Genomic DNA, 13,100 nt, shown 5'->3' on the forward strand with positions numbered 1-13,100 from the left:
CAACCCTAGATCTTGCAATAATAATTTCATTGCAAGAATAAGGAAAGTGCCTACTTCTACAGAGGATTTAACACTTTTGAATTATTACACATTGAACTTAGGATAAATCTAAACTTAACAGAGCTTAACAAGGCTCTAAAAGATACAGTATATGACACTAGACCTTTCCAGGCCATCTCACAACCTTTTTCACCCTGAATTCTTGCTCTATCCATTCTGAACTGCCTTTACTTTCTCAGGCAAATTCCTGATCCAAATAGCAAATTCCATGAGGATTAGGAACTTTGGCAGAAACTATCAAGTGAGTAAAAGCAGGAGGAAGTCATTATTACTCGACCATTAACACCTAGAGTGGAAAGATGTTAAAATGGGAAAAAGTGGAGGCAATAATTAATTATTTCTTTTCTATATAATTCCTTTCCTTTTTATTACACATTCTGTAGTCATGTCATGAGTAAATGGTAGGCATCAATTACATTTTCTATTCTTTTAGACCTTGGACTTCTCCTTGATGTAAGATGATTTTCTCTGTCAACAATGGCCTGACTGTTACATAGAGGTACTATTTTAAAATGAACAAAGTGTCCTTTATAAGATGTGATAAATTTTGATGATGTACTTGTAAATCACAATGTATGAATATTAAAGAAATGGAAGAACATATTCCTTATCAAGTCTGTGAGCACATATGCATAGAGAAATGTAGGGTTGAACTAAATTTCTGTGAAATATAGTTTGAAATCACATTAGTCTTGAAAGCTCACAGATTATTGAAATTTTGGTTAATTTGAGCCTGAACTAAATGGATTAAACAATTCTCCATTTCATTCTGCTTGCAAATACACAGTCTTAAAATGACGAAATATTGATTGACACCCACTTGTGAAGAAAATGGGAATGAGAAAAATGATTATTCTGAGTAATGATATTTATTCCTTCATTTGGAGAAAATTATTTGAAAGGAAAAGTGTTAGTAAATGTTTTCTAGCTCACTGTCAGATAACTATTTTGAAAATTAGATACTACTTTTTACTTTTTTTTTAATTTAATAGAATTCTGTTTTAAAATATGAATATATATTCTCTGTTTTAGATAGTAATAATACGTTTTACTCTTGAATATAAATGGTATACTTTTTTTTTTAAGTATTTGTTTATTTATTTATTTATGGCTGTGTTGGGTCTTCGTTTCTGTGCGAAATGGTATACTTTTATCTTTTGAGGAAAGATTTCTCTTCTTTTAATAACATCACATCACCTCCACTTTCCTGTTATTGAAAGGAATATCTCACAATTGAATGGACTTAATATAGCATCATATTTAAATGAGAATTATCTCAATTTCATATCCAATAAATAGTCACTGTCTTAAAAAGTTACATTTCTGGGAGCTTCTTATGTTAGATGAAAGTATTTTGCATTCCTGAAAGATTTCCTTTCAAAAAGATAGTTTTAGTATTATTTCAGGTCTTAAGCAGTTTTAGTATAACTGATTCTTTTCACAGGTATTTATTTACCTGGATGCATGGCTAGTGCATGACCAAAAGAAGAAACAATTCATTAGAGATAAATTTTTACCTTTTTGGTGGCTCTCTATTTGTGTACAAGAAAAACCAAAAACGTGTGTATGATGTCTGTGTATGTACAAAGTATGTGATTAACTTATATGTTTAAAAGTAAAATGCAGGTATTTTAGGTAATTATCTCTTTCTGTGGGGAATCCTATATATTCTGAAGAACAGGTCATTCATCCCCAATTTTAGTAAACTGTTTCCTCAGATATTATAATTGATTTTTAAAGTAGTTACATTTTCTGATATTGATTCGACCAGGGTTTGCAGAGTAACATCATAGCCGCTGAAAAACATGCTTTCTCTTGTCTTCTCTTTCGTGTAATTTTCTTTGACATGGCCCTGAGGTTGCCTCTGATTGTTATGTTTTTACTATAATTTGGACACCAATGCTATCTTTGTCATACAAACACGATTTTCTTTAGATGGACACACTGGCAGTTTGTGAAGCAAGTGCTAATTTACTCTATAGAACATAGTCTTTGATCAGTTTTGACTAATGTTTATTTTTGTGTCACGGGCTTTTGGTCATGAAATTCTACTAAGTCGCAGACTGCTTTTTTCCCAATATGGTTTATTACAGGATATTGAATATAGTTCCCTGTGCTATACAATAGGACCTTGTTGTTTAAACATCCTATATATAATAGTTTGTATCTGCTAGTCCCAAACTCCCCATCCATCCCTCCCCCGCCTCCCCCCATGGTCTGTTCTCTATGTCTGTGAGTCTGTTTCTGTTTCATAGATAGGTTCATTTATGTCATATTTTAGATTCCACATATAAGTGATATCATATGGTATTTGTCTTTCTTCACAGACTGCTTTGGAATGAAGATTCTCCAGAATGAGTACATAAAAATTTTACTGAAGTTTTTTTCATTATTTATGCTTACATGTTTTTGTTTTACCATTCTAAAATTTAAAGTTTTTACTTGCATCTAAACCAAATATATGTGCGTTATATATAAACCAAATATATGTGTATACCGTTTTATATTACATAAATATTTGTTGCATTTTCTTATTTTATCATTACTATTTATGTATGATATTTTTTCCTGGACTGTGAATTTCTTTGCCTTAAGGAACATATCTTCCTCATTTTTGTACCTGCCGACTTGACCTCAGTATAGGACACATAGCAGATACTATATAACTTGAATCAATGGCAGGATACTTAGATATTAAAATAACTTTAAATTAGTACCAAAATAATAATTAGTTCATGTAATAAATAACTAGTGGGAAAAAGCAAACACTGTTGTTCTAAATGAATATGTATATATACATTTGTTTCATTTCTTCAGGCTTCGTCCCCAGCTCAGTTATCCTCATGTTAGAGGAGTATCATGGCCTGACCATGATTGTATGGGTTATGTATTGCCCTTGATGTCAGAAAGAAAACCAATTTTAGTGATTCGTGCCTGTATAAGACTATTAAATAGTTGATAAATTAAAATAGTTCTAAGAAGGTACAAAGATTAATATGGATTGGGTGAGTGGCACATGATTTAATTTTTTCTTCAGTTGAGAAACTGTAAGTTATATGAAATACATGTTAAATTTTTTTCCTTTTGGATAATAATAGAAATTATAAATCTACACTCAGACACCTATGGTAGAATAAGAATATAACATTGAATAAAAATAATATCTATCTTCCGTTTGATAATTTTCCATCAAAAAGCCAATGAAAACAAGGTGAACCCTGAAATAGCAATAATCAAATTGTCCTTTGTGTTGGTTTCATAGAACTTTATTTGATTGATTATGAACTCTTAGGTGACTGAGATTTCTAGATATTTCCTCTAATTGCTCACTGTTGCTTACACTTATCTTCAAAATGATTATTTTTGCATCTGAGTAAGACTATTAAGTATTCTGTTCTGGGGTTTCCAAATTAACCAACACGAGATATAATATATTTCTTTAATAAATTAATTTATTTTTATTTTTGGCTGCATTGGGTCTTTGTTGCTGCATGCAGGCTTTCTCTAGTTGCGGCGAGCAGGGGCTACTCTTTGTTGCGGTGTGCGGGCTTCTCATTGTGGTGGCTTCTATTGTTGCGGAGCACAGGGTCTAGGCGCACGGGCTTCAGTAGTTGTGGCACGTGGGCTCAGTAGTTGTGGCTCGTGGGCTCTAGAGCGCAAGCTCAGTAGTTGTGGCGCACGGGCTTAGTTGCTCCGCGGCATGTGGGATCTTCCCGGACCAGGGCTCGAACCCATATCCCTGCATTGGCAGGCGGATTCTTAACCTCTGCACCATCAGGGAAGTCCCAACACTAGATATAATATTAATGAGGAATATTTTTTAATGAAACATTCTCATATATTTTCATATTAAATCAATCCCATCTTTTGCTATGAGCTAATATTTCATTTTTCATTAGCTTATTTATTAGAAGTCTTACCTGAAACATATTTACCCATTCATTTTCATATTTATAAAAATAAATATATATATTTTAAAATTTAGAAGTAACAATGGAAAATTTTACTGGAGTGACATTTAGCCCCAGAAACTACTAAAAAAGATATTTTTCTCTATTGATCATGTAAAACTTTCGTCTTCAGAGCAACTTTAGTGTGGTTAGTATGGTATCTAAACATTGAGGAGTAGCTGCAAGAAGGGAGGTTAACAAGGCCAAATGGGCACCATCTATTGATGATACAGACATAGTGCAGCTTAATTTGACTGAAGATTGTCTTCAAGGCGGTGGTTAACAACTCAGATGCCTGCAGGAACCAGGCAGATAATATAAATGGGAGACATGGATGAGAGAAAAATCAATTATCTGTATATATCACACCTCTATGGTTATGGAACTATGGTGTAAGCAGATGACAAAATAAACAGGATGTAGAAGAATATATTTTAAACCCAGAAGGAAAGAAAAATGCAAGCTCTGTTATAAATAGCCCTAGGGAATAGCAAGTTCATGGCAAACCCAGCAGCTGATCATTGGGTTCAGTTGATTGTTGTCATTCAAGAACACAGACCAACTGTGGCTAGACCTTCCAATTTTTCAAGAGAACCTGGAAATCTGAATTTGCATATGAAACCTTCTAAGTTTAATATGTTGGCTCATTTTTTTTTTTTTAGGTGTGACATGACCCCACCTTAAATACATCTTTGGGCTACATTTAGCCATTGTGAGATCCTTCTTATAAAGAAAGTATTGAATTTATTGATTTCATTTCTTTCAGAGGACAGAAAAATTTTGGACATCTTCCAGCAACGTTGTGAAGTAAGACAGGATTATAGTTACTGAATCATTGCTAGATTGGGTTTTGGTTGAAAATTCTTTTTATTCAACACTATTTAAGGTGCCAAGGCTATAGCTGTAAATAGGACAAACTCTTCTCGTTGATCTCTCCCAGTGCTGTACCTTAAACAGGACACCCAGTAATGCGATCCCAGAGCATGGCCACTTTCTGCAGGGTTTACACTGAGATATTTGGATATAACGTTTAGTGTTTGTCTTGGTTCTTGAGCTCCATATAATAGAATTTAAGTTCATGATTGATATTACTTTGATTTATTTTTCTTGTAACTTTCTACTGGACAACTTGGGGTTCTTAAAAAATTGCACTAAATTAGAGTTTGCAATATAGGGCAGGATAAAACACTGAGAGAGTTGTTTGTTACTGTCTGTCTTTCCCCAGAGCCCTTAACCTTGACCACATCTTTCCCCATCTGCACAGAGGAAGGGAATAGAGAGAAAAAGGAATAATGATCAGGATTCAGAATCCTTTGAACTTGTTCAAAAAGTAGGAGAGGCAGAGTGAAATGAAAGGAACCTCAAATAGCAGTGTGGCCTAATTCCTTCTCCCAGGCCTCCTCTGTTTACTATCTTGAACAGTCACATTCAAAGCCAAGCCATAGTCCTTCCATTTGCCCAGTGGATCCCTACTGACCCTTTAGCTCTCTGACCTGATCTATGACCACTTACTTTCTCACTTGTTCTTTCTGTTTCAGCTCCCTGGTCTCCTCTACGTTCCTCAGTCACATCACCTATGATCCCCCTTACGCCACTGTACTGGTGCCCTTTCTGCCTGAAATAGTATGCTCACAGATATCCACTTAGTCTCAACCTCTTATGTGTCATTGCTAAAATGTCACTTTCTTAGGTCTATCTTTTTTTTTTTTTTTTTTTTTTTTGGGCCGTGCTGCGGCATGCGGGATCTTAGTTCCCCAACCAGGGATTGAACCCATGCCCCCTGCAGTGGAAGTCTGTGTGGAGTCTTAACCACTGGACCACCAGGGAAGTCCCTTTTGGGACTATTCTGATCGTCCCATTGAGAATTACATCCCCTGCACTCCCAATCCCCTGTATTTTGCTCTATTCCCCCATCAAATAGCACTCAATACCTTTTAACATAATACATAAATATTACATTTATTGCATATCCTCTACTAAAACATAAGTACTCTGATAGAGATCTTTGTCTTGTTTGTTTACTGATGTATCAGAAAACAGTGTGTGTGATGTATAGGAACTCAATATATATTTTTTAAATAAAAGAATGTTGAACTTCTTAGATCCTCACTTAGATCTGGCATACTTCCCACAGCTTGCTGTAATTGCCCATGAAAAGGTTTCTTGCAACAAATTTTATCATATGTAGGTTTTTGATCTTAACTGTTTCCTTCAACAGTTAACCCAACATATAAATAAATTTGTAATTATTTTATTTTTCTGCTCACTTGACAGATTGCCCCTTTAGCATAAAAGCTCCACAGGGACAAGTCTTTGTCTTTGTTTTTCAGTGTTGTGTTCCCAACCCTAAACACAATGTCTGGCGCATGATAGTTGCTTGGTAAAAATGTTGTTGAATGAATAATTAAGCAAATTTAAGCCATGGAATTCATATGGCATAATAGTAGTAAGTTGGTTTGTAGTCAATTATTATAATCCAGATGTGTGTTATCATTGTCACCATCTAAACTCTTACCACCATCATCAAATATGTATTTCTCAGACTTCTATAATCCACTACGGGCCGGGGGGCGGTGATCATCTTCTTGCGTTACTGTTGTAACTGAGAAGTTTAGTGAATTATCACAGAGAACACTTTGCTGATCTGATGATGTTGTTATAGGTCTCTAAGCTGGCTGGTGTTTTGGTCAAGCATGGTGTCAAGAAGGGTGACACCGTGGTTATCTACATGCCCATGATCCCCCAGGCGATGTACACCATGCTGGCGTGTGCTAGGATAGGAGCCATCCATAGTCTCATATTTGGGGGATTTGCATCCAGAGAACTAAGCAGTCGCATTGATCATGCAAAGGTAAGTGCTTTATTTGGAGAAATCAAGTAGTAGCTGCATATAGTACAGCCATATTTATCTGTGGATGAACCATCGAAGAGTGATCTGTACTTATTAGATCCTCCTATCAAATGAGATAAAGTTTACTTTTTATTTGGCATACACTATTAACCAAAATTTTATTTTCGAGTCAGTCCTATGTGGTAGACATCTTTCTAGATACTGTGAAGAATATAACATATAAGGTGCAAGCCTTTCAAGTTAACTTGCCGTATATTTGTGTAAGACGTTTAAGAAAAATAATAACTAATTTACTCATTCAACATGTATTTATTAAGCTTCCACTCTATGCCTGGTACTGTCCTTGGAACCGGTTAAGAAATGATACTTATCAAATGGATGGGACACATGACTAGTTTTATAATCTATATATTTCCAGGAATGGTGGTATAGCACAGTGGTTAAGAGGGGGTGTTAGGGACAGGTGAAGTTACACGTTTAGATGGGGTACTAAAATCACAAACTTGAAAGGCTGTTGTGAAATATCTTTGAGATATTGAATTTAAAACACTAACACAGTGCCTGGCATATAATACTCATTAAAAAAAAAAAAGGTTAGCTGTTATTATTCTATGAATTTGGAGCAGGAATCAGCAAACTTTTTTCTGTAAGTTACCAGATAGTAAATATTTTAGGCATTTCAGGTTACATGGTTTCTATTGCAACTACTCAGCTGTGCTGTGGTAGCACAAAAACAGCCTTAGACACTGCAGGAACTAAGGGCAAAGCAGTGTTCCAACAACACTTTACAGAATGTAATTTGGGCAGAGTTTGGCTCTGAATCATAGTTTGCAGGTCCCTGATTTAGAGGCAGGAATGATATCTTTTAGTTGGGGTGGCTGAAGAAGGCTTCCTGAAGGAGGTGAGATTTGAGTTACGTCTTGGCTAAGGTTCAGCTAGTTGAAGAGAATGACATAGTGGGATCCAAAAGCCTCGAAAAAGAATAAGAGTCTAGCATGAGAGGCAGGAAAGGGTAAAAATTCATTTAAAGGACAGCAAATAGAACAATGTGATTGAAGAGGGAGAGAAGGTGAGCTTGAAAAGGCAGTTATTGTCTGAATTGCATCCTGTAGACGCTGACCGGTCGAATTTTTGAGCAGGTGACTGTCATGTTTTAAGCAATGTTAAGAGGAGGCAAGTCTTGCAGTATGATGTGAGTGGGAGAGAGGTTAGAATGAGAACCTTTGGTAGGTGGTCTCTTTGTGAATCAGTGGCTAGTGGGCAATGTGCAGGAGAGGAACAGCAGTGGGAAGATTAAAGAAGGAAGGTCATTATGGGAGTAGGAGATGACTGACCTTTATAGAGTTTTACAAGCCCAGGACGAGAAACATTCTTAACAAAGAAAAGGGAACTAATATATATTGAGGGTCCCCAGAGTACTAGGCATGGAGTGAGGTTTTACATATCTGACTTCATCTGGTAATAGATCAGTTATTAGAACTAGGAAGCTGGTTTGCACACTAACTGGCTGGATTCTCTTTTTTCTCTCTTTTTAATAACATGTTGAGTTAGTGCTTATGAAGGGAAATCTAGGGGGAAGTATCAGTCACTGATCTGCAAATCAGTGGGCAGTTGGAGACTTCTCTGAGGAAGCTATAGACTCTAGCTTTTCAGCTACAGAAATCTTAAACACCATTTGGGCAAAGGTATGAGATGTATTGTTTCTTTTTTAAAAGATTTTATACGGCGTGGGAAAATTTATATATATATATAAAATAAGAATTTATAAAACTTATGCTGTATCACTGGAGGAGTTTTCATCCATAAGACACACACACGTAGACACCTCCCCCACATCCAACCTTGTTAAGGAGTTTAGGCAGTAAGTGCATATTCTTGTGGGTGGGACCATTGAGCAAGTCAAATTAATGGCGAGGAGACGGAGATAGAGATACATACCTGAGATATTTGGATGATAATTGAAACCAGGGATGATTTTGATGTCGTGATTTTCAACTAATTAGGCCGAAGAAAAAGTTTTATTTTAACAGATGAAGATGGGAAGAATGTAGTCCACTTGAGATGGAATAAAACCTCCAATACAAGGCTGTTAATAGAAATGTGAAAGGGATTATTTTCTAGAGGAAGAATCTAATTTTGACTTTATAAAATTATTCAACTTTTGATATATTCTATATATGTTTTTAATTTGATGTGTAACTTACTTTCATTTATTCAGAATTCAGAATTCTAATCTTAGGGAATGTTATCTGGAGTTATTTGTGTACATATTTCAGATACTAAAATGTGAATTATATTCAAATGTCTGACCTTTAAAAATATTAAAAAAGGATACAAGATTTATTTTTTCATTTCTTTCCTTTTTTTTTTTTTGCCTTTAAAAGGCAGCTTGAAATAGTGGAAAGAGAAATATTCTGAAATCGTCAGTACTGGCCCTCTTTCTGATTCCAACACTTCTAACCTAGAGCAAGCTATGCAACTGCACTGGGCCTCAGCTCCATGAATATTAAATGTTATTAAAAACCAGAAAGTGCTATATATGCATATATTTGACATTATATAAACCTTCCCTAGATGAAATGTATTGTAACCAGAAATCAAAATTCAGGAATAGGTGCACTGTGTTGGACTGATTATCTTTCTCCTGAGTAATTTATTATCTGTTTCCTTTGCTTTGGATTTCTCCGTGAGGATATCTTTTAGGTGTACTTAAAAGAACAAAGATATGTTTGTTTTGCAGATTAAGGAGAATTTTGGTTCATTGCCACAAATATTTGTTGAGAGCTTATGGTATGGCAAGCATTGTAACAGGCATAGGAGACAGGGAGGTAACGGGGTCCAAATTTGGCCTTGGAGAGCTTCCTGTGTAGAGGTGGGGACAAAGAAACACTTTGACTATAGTTGGATATCTGAGGCCTGCTCAGAATCTACCAGGGAAGGAAGATTGATCCTAAGCCTTTTAGCTACACCTGTGCATATCTTGAAGAATGACTAGCAAGTTGTCAGGTAAAGAAGAGTGCCAAGTGTGTCTTAATGACGGGGCCATGTTCAGGCTTTGTGGGGCTCGAAACTTAAATGAGGGCCCTTTTAAGAAAAATATGACAAAATTACAATATAAAATTTGGTGAAAATGAGTATGTATTTGGAATGAGAAAAGAATCATAAAATAATTATTGGAGATTCAGGTCTCTTCCTTCTGTGGTCTCTCTAGGTGTTCAAGCAGAGAGGCTTACATAAAAAACTTTAGAAATGCTTCCTAATAGCAGTCAGGCTGGGTCTCCCCCTGCTAAGAAATGCTACAACTTCAGCAACAACCAGCTGTTATGCAGGCCTCTGTAAGTGAGGGGGCCCTAGGCTTCCATTTCACTGGTTCATGGCAAATTTACATCTACCTGATTTAATGAATTCTTTCGAAAGTATTTTTTAACAGCTCATGTTTATTAGCCAGAAACATCATTAAGTGTGGAATTCTGAACAGGTAAGTGAGATTTATGTGGAAGTGGTTAGGGCTATAACATTTAAAAATAGTTTATTGGTTTTCAGGCCATTTATTTAATAGAGAACAGAATCATTCAAATGTTTCTTAAGAAATGTTAAATTGTCAGCCTGCATCTGAAATATTGTGGTTACCTTAATTAGGATGGTTAAGCTTTCTCATGTATTTATTTACTTATTTTTCATTGTAGCCCAAGGTCGTTGTTACAGCATCGTTTGGCATTGAACCTGGAAGGAAGGTAGAATACATACCACTTCTAGAAGAAGCTCTGAGAATAGGACAACACAAGCCAGATAAAGTTCTCATTTATAATCGTCCAAATATGGTAATCTGAATATTGAATTTGGTCCTTATGGTGATGTGCTAAGGATGACTCTTTTTGACCATTTGAAAGGAACACTTGATTTATACACTGTTGAATATACAATACTTCAGGAATGTCACTATTTTTGGCAAAAAAGAATGATATTTTCTGTCATTAGAAAAAACGAGCTTAAAACAAAAAGTGGAACATAGGAGTATCTGTAATATTAATGAATTAGAATTAATGTGTAGTCTATTGTGGTGTCCTTTATTAATTTACATTTTAACTATAATAATAATACAGTTGACCCAATGCAGGGGTTAGGGACACTGGCCCACTGGGCAGTTGAAAATCTGCTTATAACTTTTGACTCCCCCATAAACTTACCTAATAGCCTATTGTTGACTGGAAGCCTTACCAATAACATAACCAGTTGATTAGCACGTTATATGTATTATATACTGTATTCTCTTACAATAAAGTAAGCTAGAGAAAAGAAAATGTTATTAAAAAAGTCATAAGGAAGAGAAAGTAGATTTATAACTATATTTACTGATACCATAAGTTTATGTCATCTGTTTACAAGATGAATTGTCTATCAGTACCTGCATCAATATTGGCTTATATGATACAAAACACTGTAGATGTTCTACGTATTACAACACTAAACATCAAAAATGAAAAGATAATGTGAAAAAGAAATTCATATTTAGCTATAATGATTCATGCATTGATAACGAAGCAGCAGCAATATGATTGCTTCATGGTAGCCCAGCCTACACACTAATGAGTGAATAATTGTACAGTTTTTATGGCATATGGCATTACAGTCATATTCATACTACAGTATTAGAAACACTGTTACATTTTTTAAAAAACCACTTACCTGTGATGATAGGCTGATACCCACTTTTTCCAGTTACCAGAGAAAGAGGCATACTGTATAGTAATGTAATTCTTTGAAAGCAAAGTTATAAAACGGTAAGAAAACTACCGCATTATTAATTTTATATTAAATATCACTTACCTTATGCCTATGCAAGGATAAGCTAGTATCTACATATATGCATTCATGACATAACTTTTTCTTATTTTTTTCGATATTTCTAAGCAATGTGGTTCACCTGCAAGTTTTGTCAGGGTCATGATCTGAATGTGTATACTCTGACTGGATGCTTAATCTCTCAGCTACCCAGTCTTGATTAATTTGCATTTAAGATGTCTTTTAAAAACTTTAGAAAAAGTAATTGGTCTGGAAATAAAAACTATGTTCAGGAAAACAAAATATGAATATTCTAAACAGATAAATTATTCTGTGATCTGTGAAGGAAGGAAAAGCAGTAAATACATCAATGACTATATTTTACAATGCTTTTTCTAACAAATTTGCCCTAATGATCACCTTATTTCTACATCCAAGCTAAGTCTCCAGCTATTTATACTGGGACCAATTTGGGTTTCTAGCAGATTAAAATATTTTGCAGAAGGAAAATTGAAAGTGCAAAGAATCATGTATAATTTTGTAGAACTCTTGAGAGGTTATCTGTGGAAAATGCTTAAATGACAAGACATAAGAACAGAGAGCATTAAAGCTCTCTCATTTTGATTACCACCTAGCAATTCGCATTACCACGTTAAATTCCTGTGTAGTTTTAGTAGTCTGTGGTTCATGAACTGTTGCACTCAATGATTTTAATATTTTTACTGTCTCGAAGAAGAATTTTAAATTTCTTTCAGATGACCTCCAGCATGTTTTTAAAAAAGGTTTGTTGCTGTTCAATCAGGGAATGCCAAGTCAGTAATAAAGAAGGCTTTGGGTAAGAGAAGGTTAGAGGAAGGGTAGGAACAAACACACACAAGTGTTTAGTGTGTGTGTACTATTCACACATGTATGAATTCATGTAGAATTTACAAAAAACTTAATGCTAAGCACAAAGTACTTTCAGATACTCCCTATTTAATTCTTACATTCTTATAAACCAACAAAGTAGATGTTATTACTGGCCCCATTTTATGGATGAAGAAACTGAGTCATGGACAGGTCATAGCCCAAAGTCACAGCTAATAAGTGGTGGAGCCAAGATTTAAACCCAGTTTAATGACTTTTAACCAACAAGATATGTGCTATTTTCTTTTACTTTATAAATACATTGGATATGGATATGAATGTTTCCTATTCAGATTTTTCTCAGGCAAATATCTTCTTTTTCCTCTTTTTTTATTATTAATTTTTGTACACTATCTCTATTCAGCATTATTCACCTCTTAATATAATATGCACATTGTAGGTACTCAAATTATTATTTTATTTTCATTTTTGAGATATAGTTTACATACAATAAAATGGACAGATCATAAGAGTACAGTTTGATGCATTTTCAAAATTGCATGCACTTGTGTAACTACCATCCAAATCCAGATATAGAATTTCTCCATACT

The 13,100-nt window shown here is 34.8% G+C and overlaps 1 protein-coding gene across 6 annotated transcripts in view; it reads left to right on the forward strand.

The window, feature by feature from the left end:
* Nucleotides 1–13,100, forward strand: part of ACSS3 (acyl-CoA synthetase short chain family member 3) — a 142,090-nt gene that overhangs the window by 42,046 nt on the left and 86,944 nt on the right. For 4 of the 6 annotated variants that reach the window (XM_082350744.1, XM_082350749.1, XM_082350746.1 and 1 more), the window contains 2 exons: nucleotides 6,673–6,861; nucleotides 10,548–10,682. The exons of 1 other annotated variant lie outside the window; for it this stretch is intronic. In XM_082350744.1, the coding sequence (XP_082206870.1) occupies nucleotides 6,673–6,861; nucleotides 10,548–10,682 (324 nt within the window). Of the gene's footprint in view, nucleotides 1–4,786; nucleotides 4,818–6,672; nucleotides 6,862–10,547; nucleotides 10,683–13,100 lie in introns of those variants that run through there. One more of the 6 variants, XM_082350748.1, reaches the window with a different exon arrangement.

The sequence above is a fragment of the Balaenoptera borealis genome (assembly GCF_965194805.1).
Source record: "Balaenoptera borealis genome assembly, chromosome: 13".
NCBI lineage: Eukaryota > Metazoa > Chordata > Mammalia > Artiodactyla > Balaenopteridae > Balaenoptera > Balaenoptera borealis.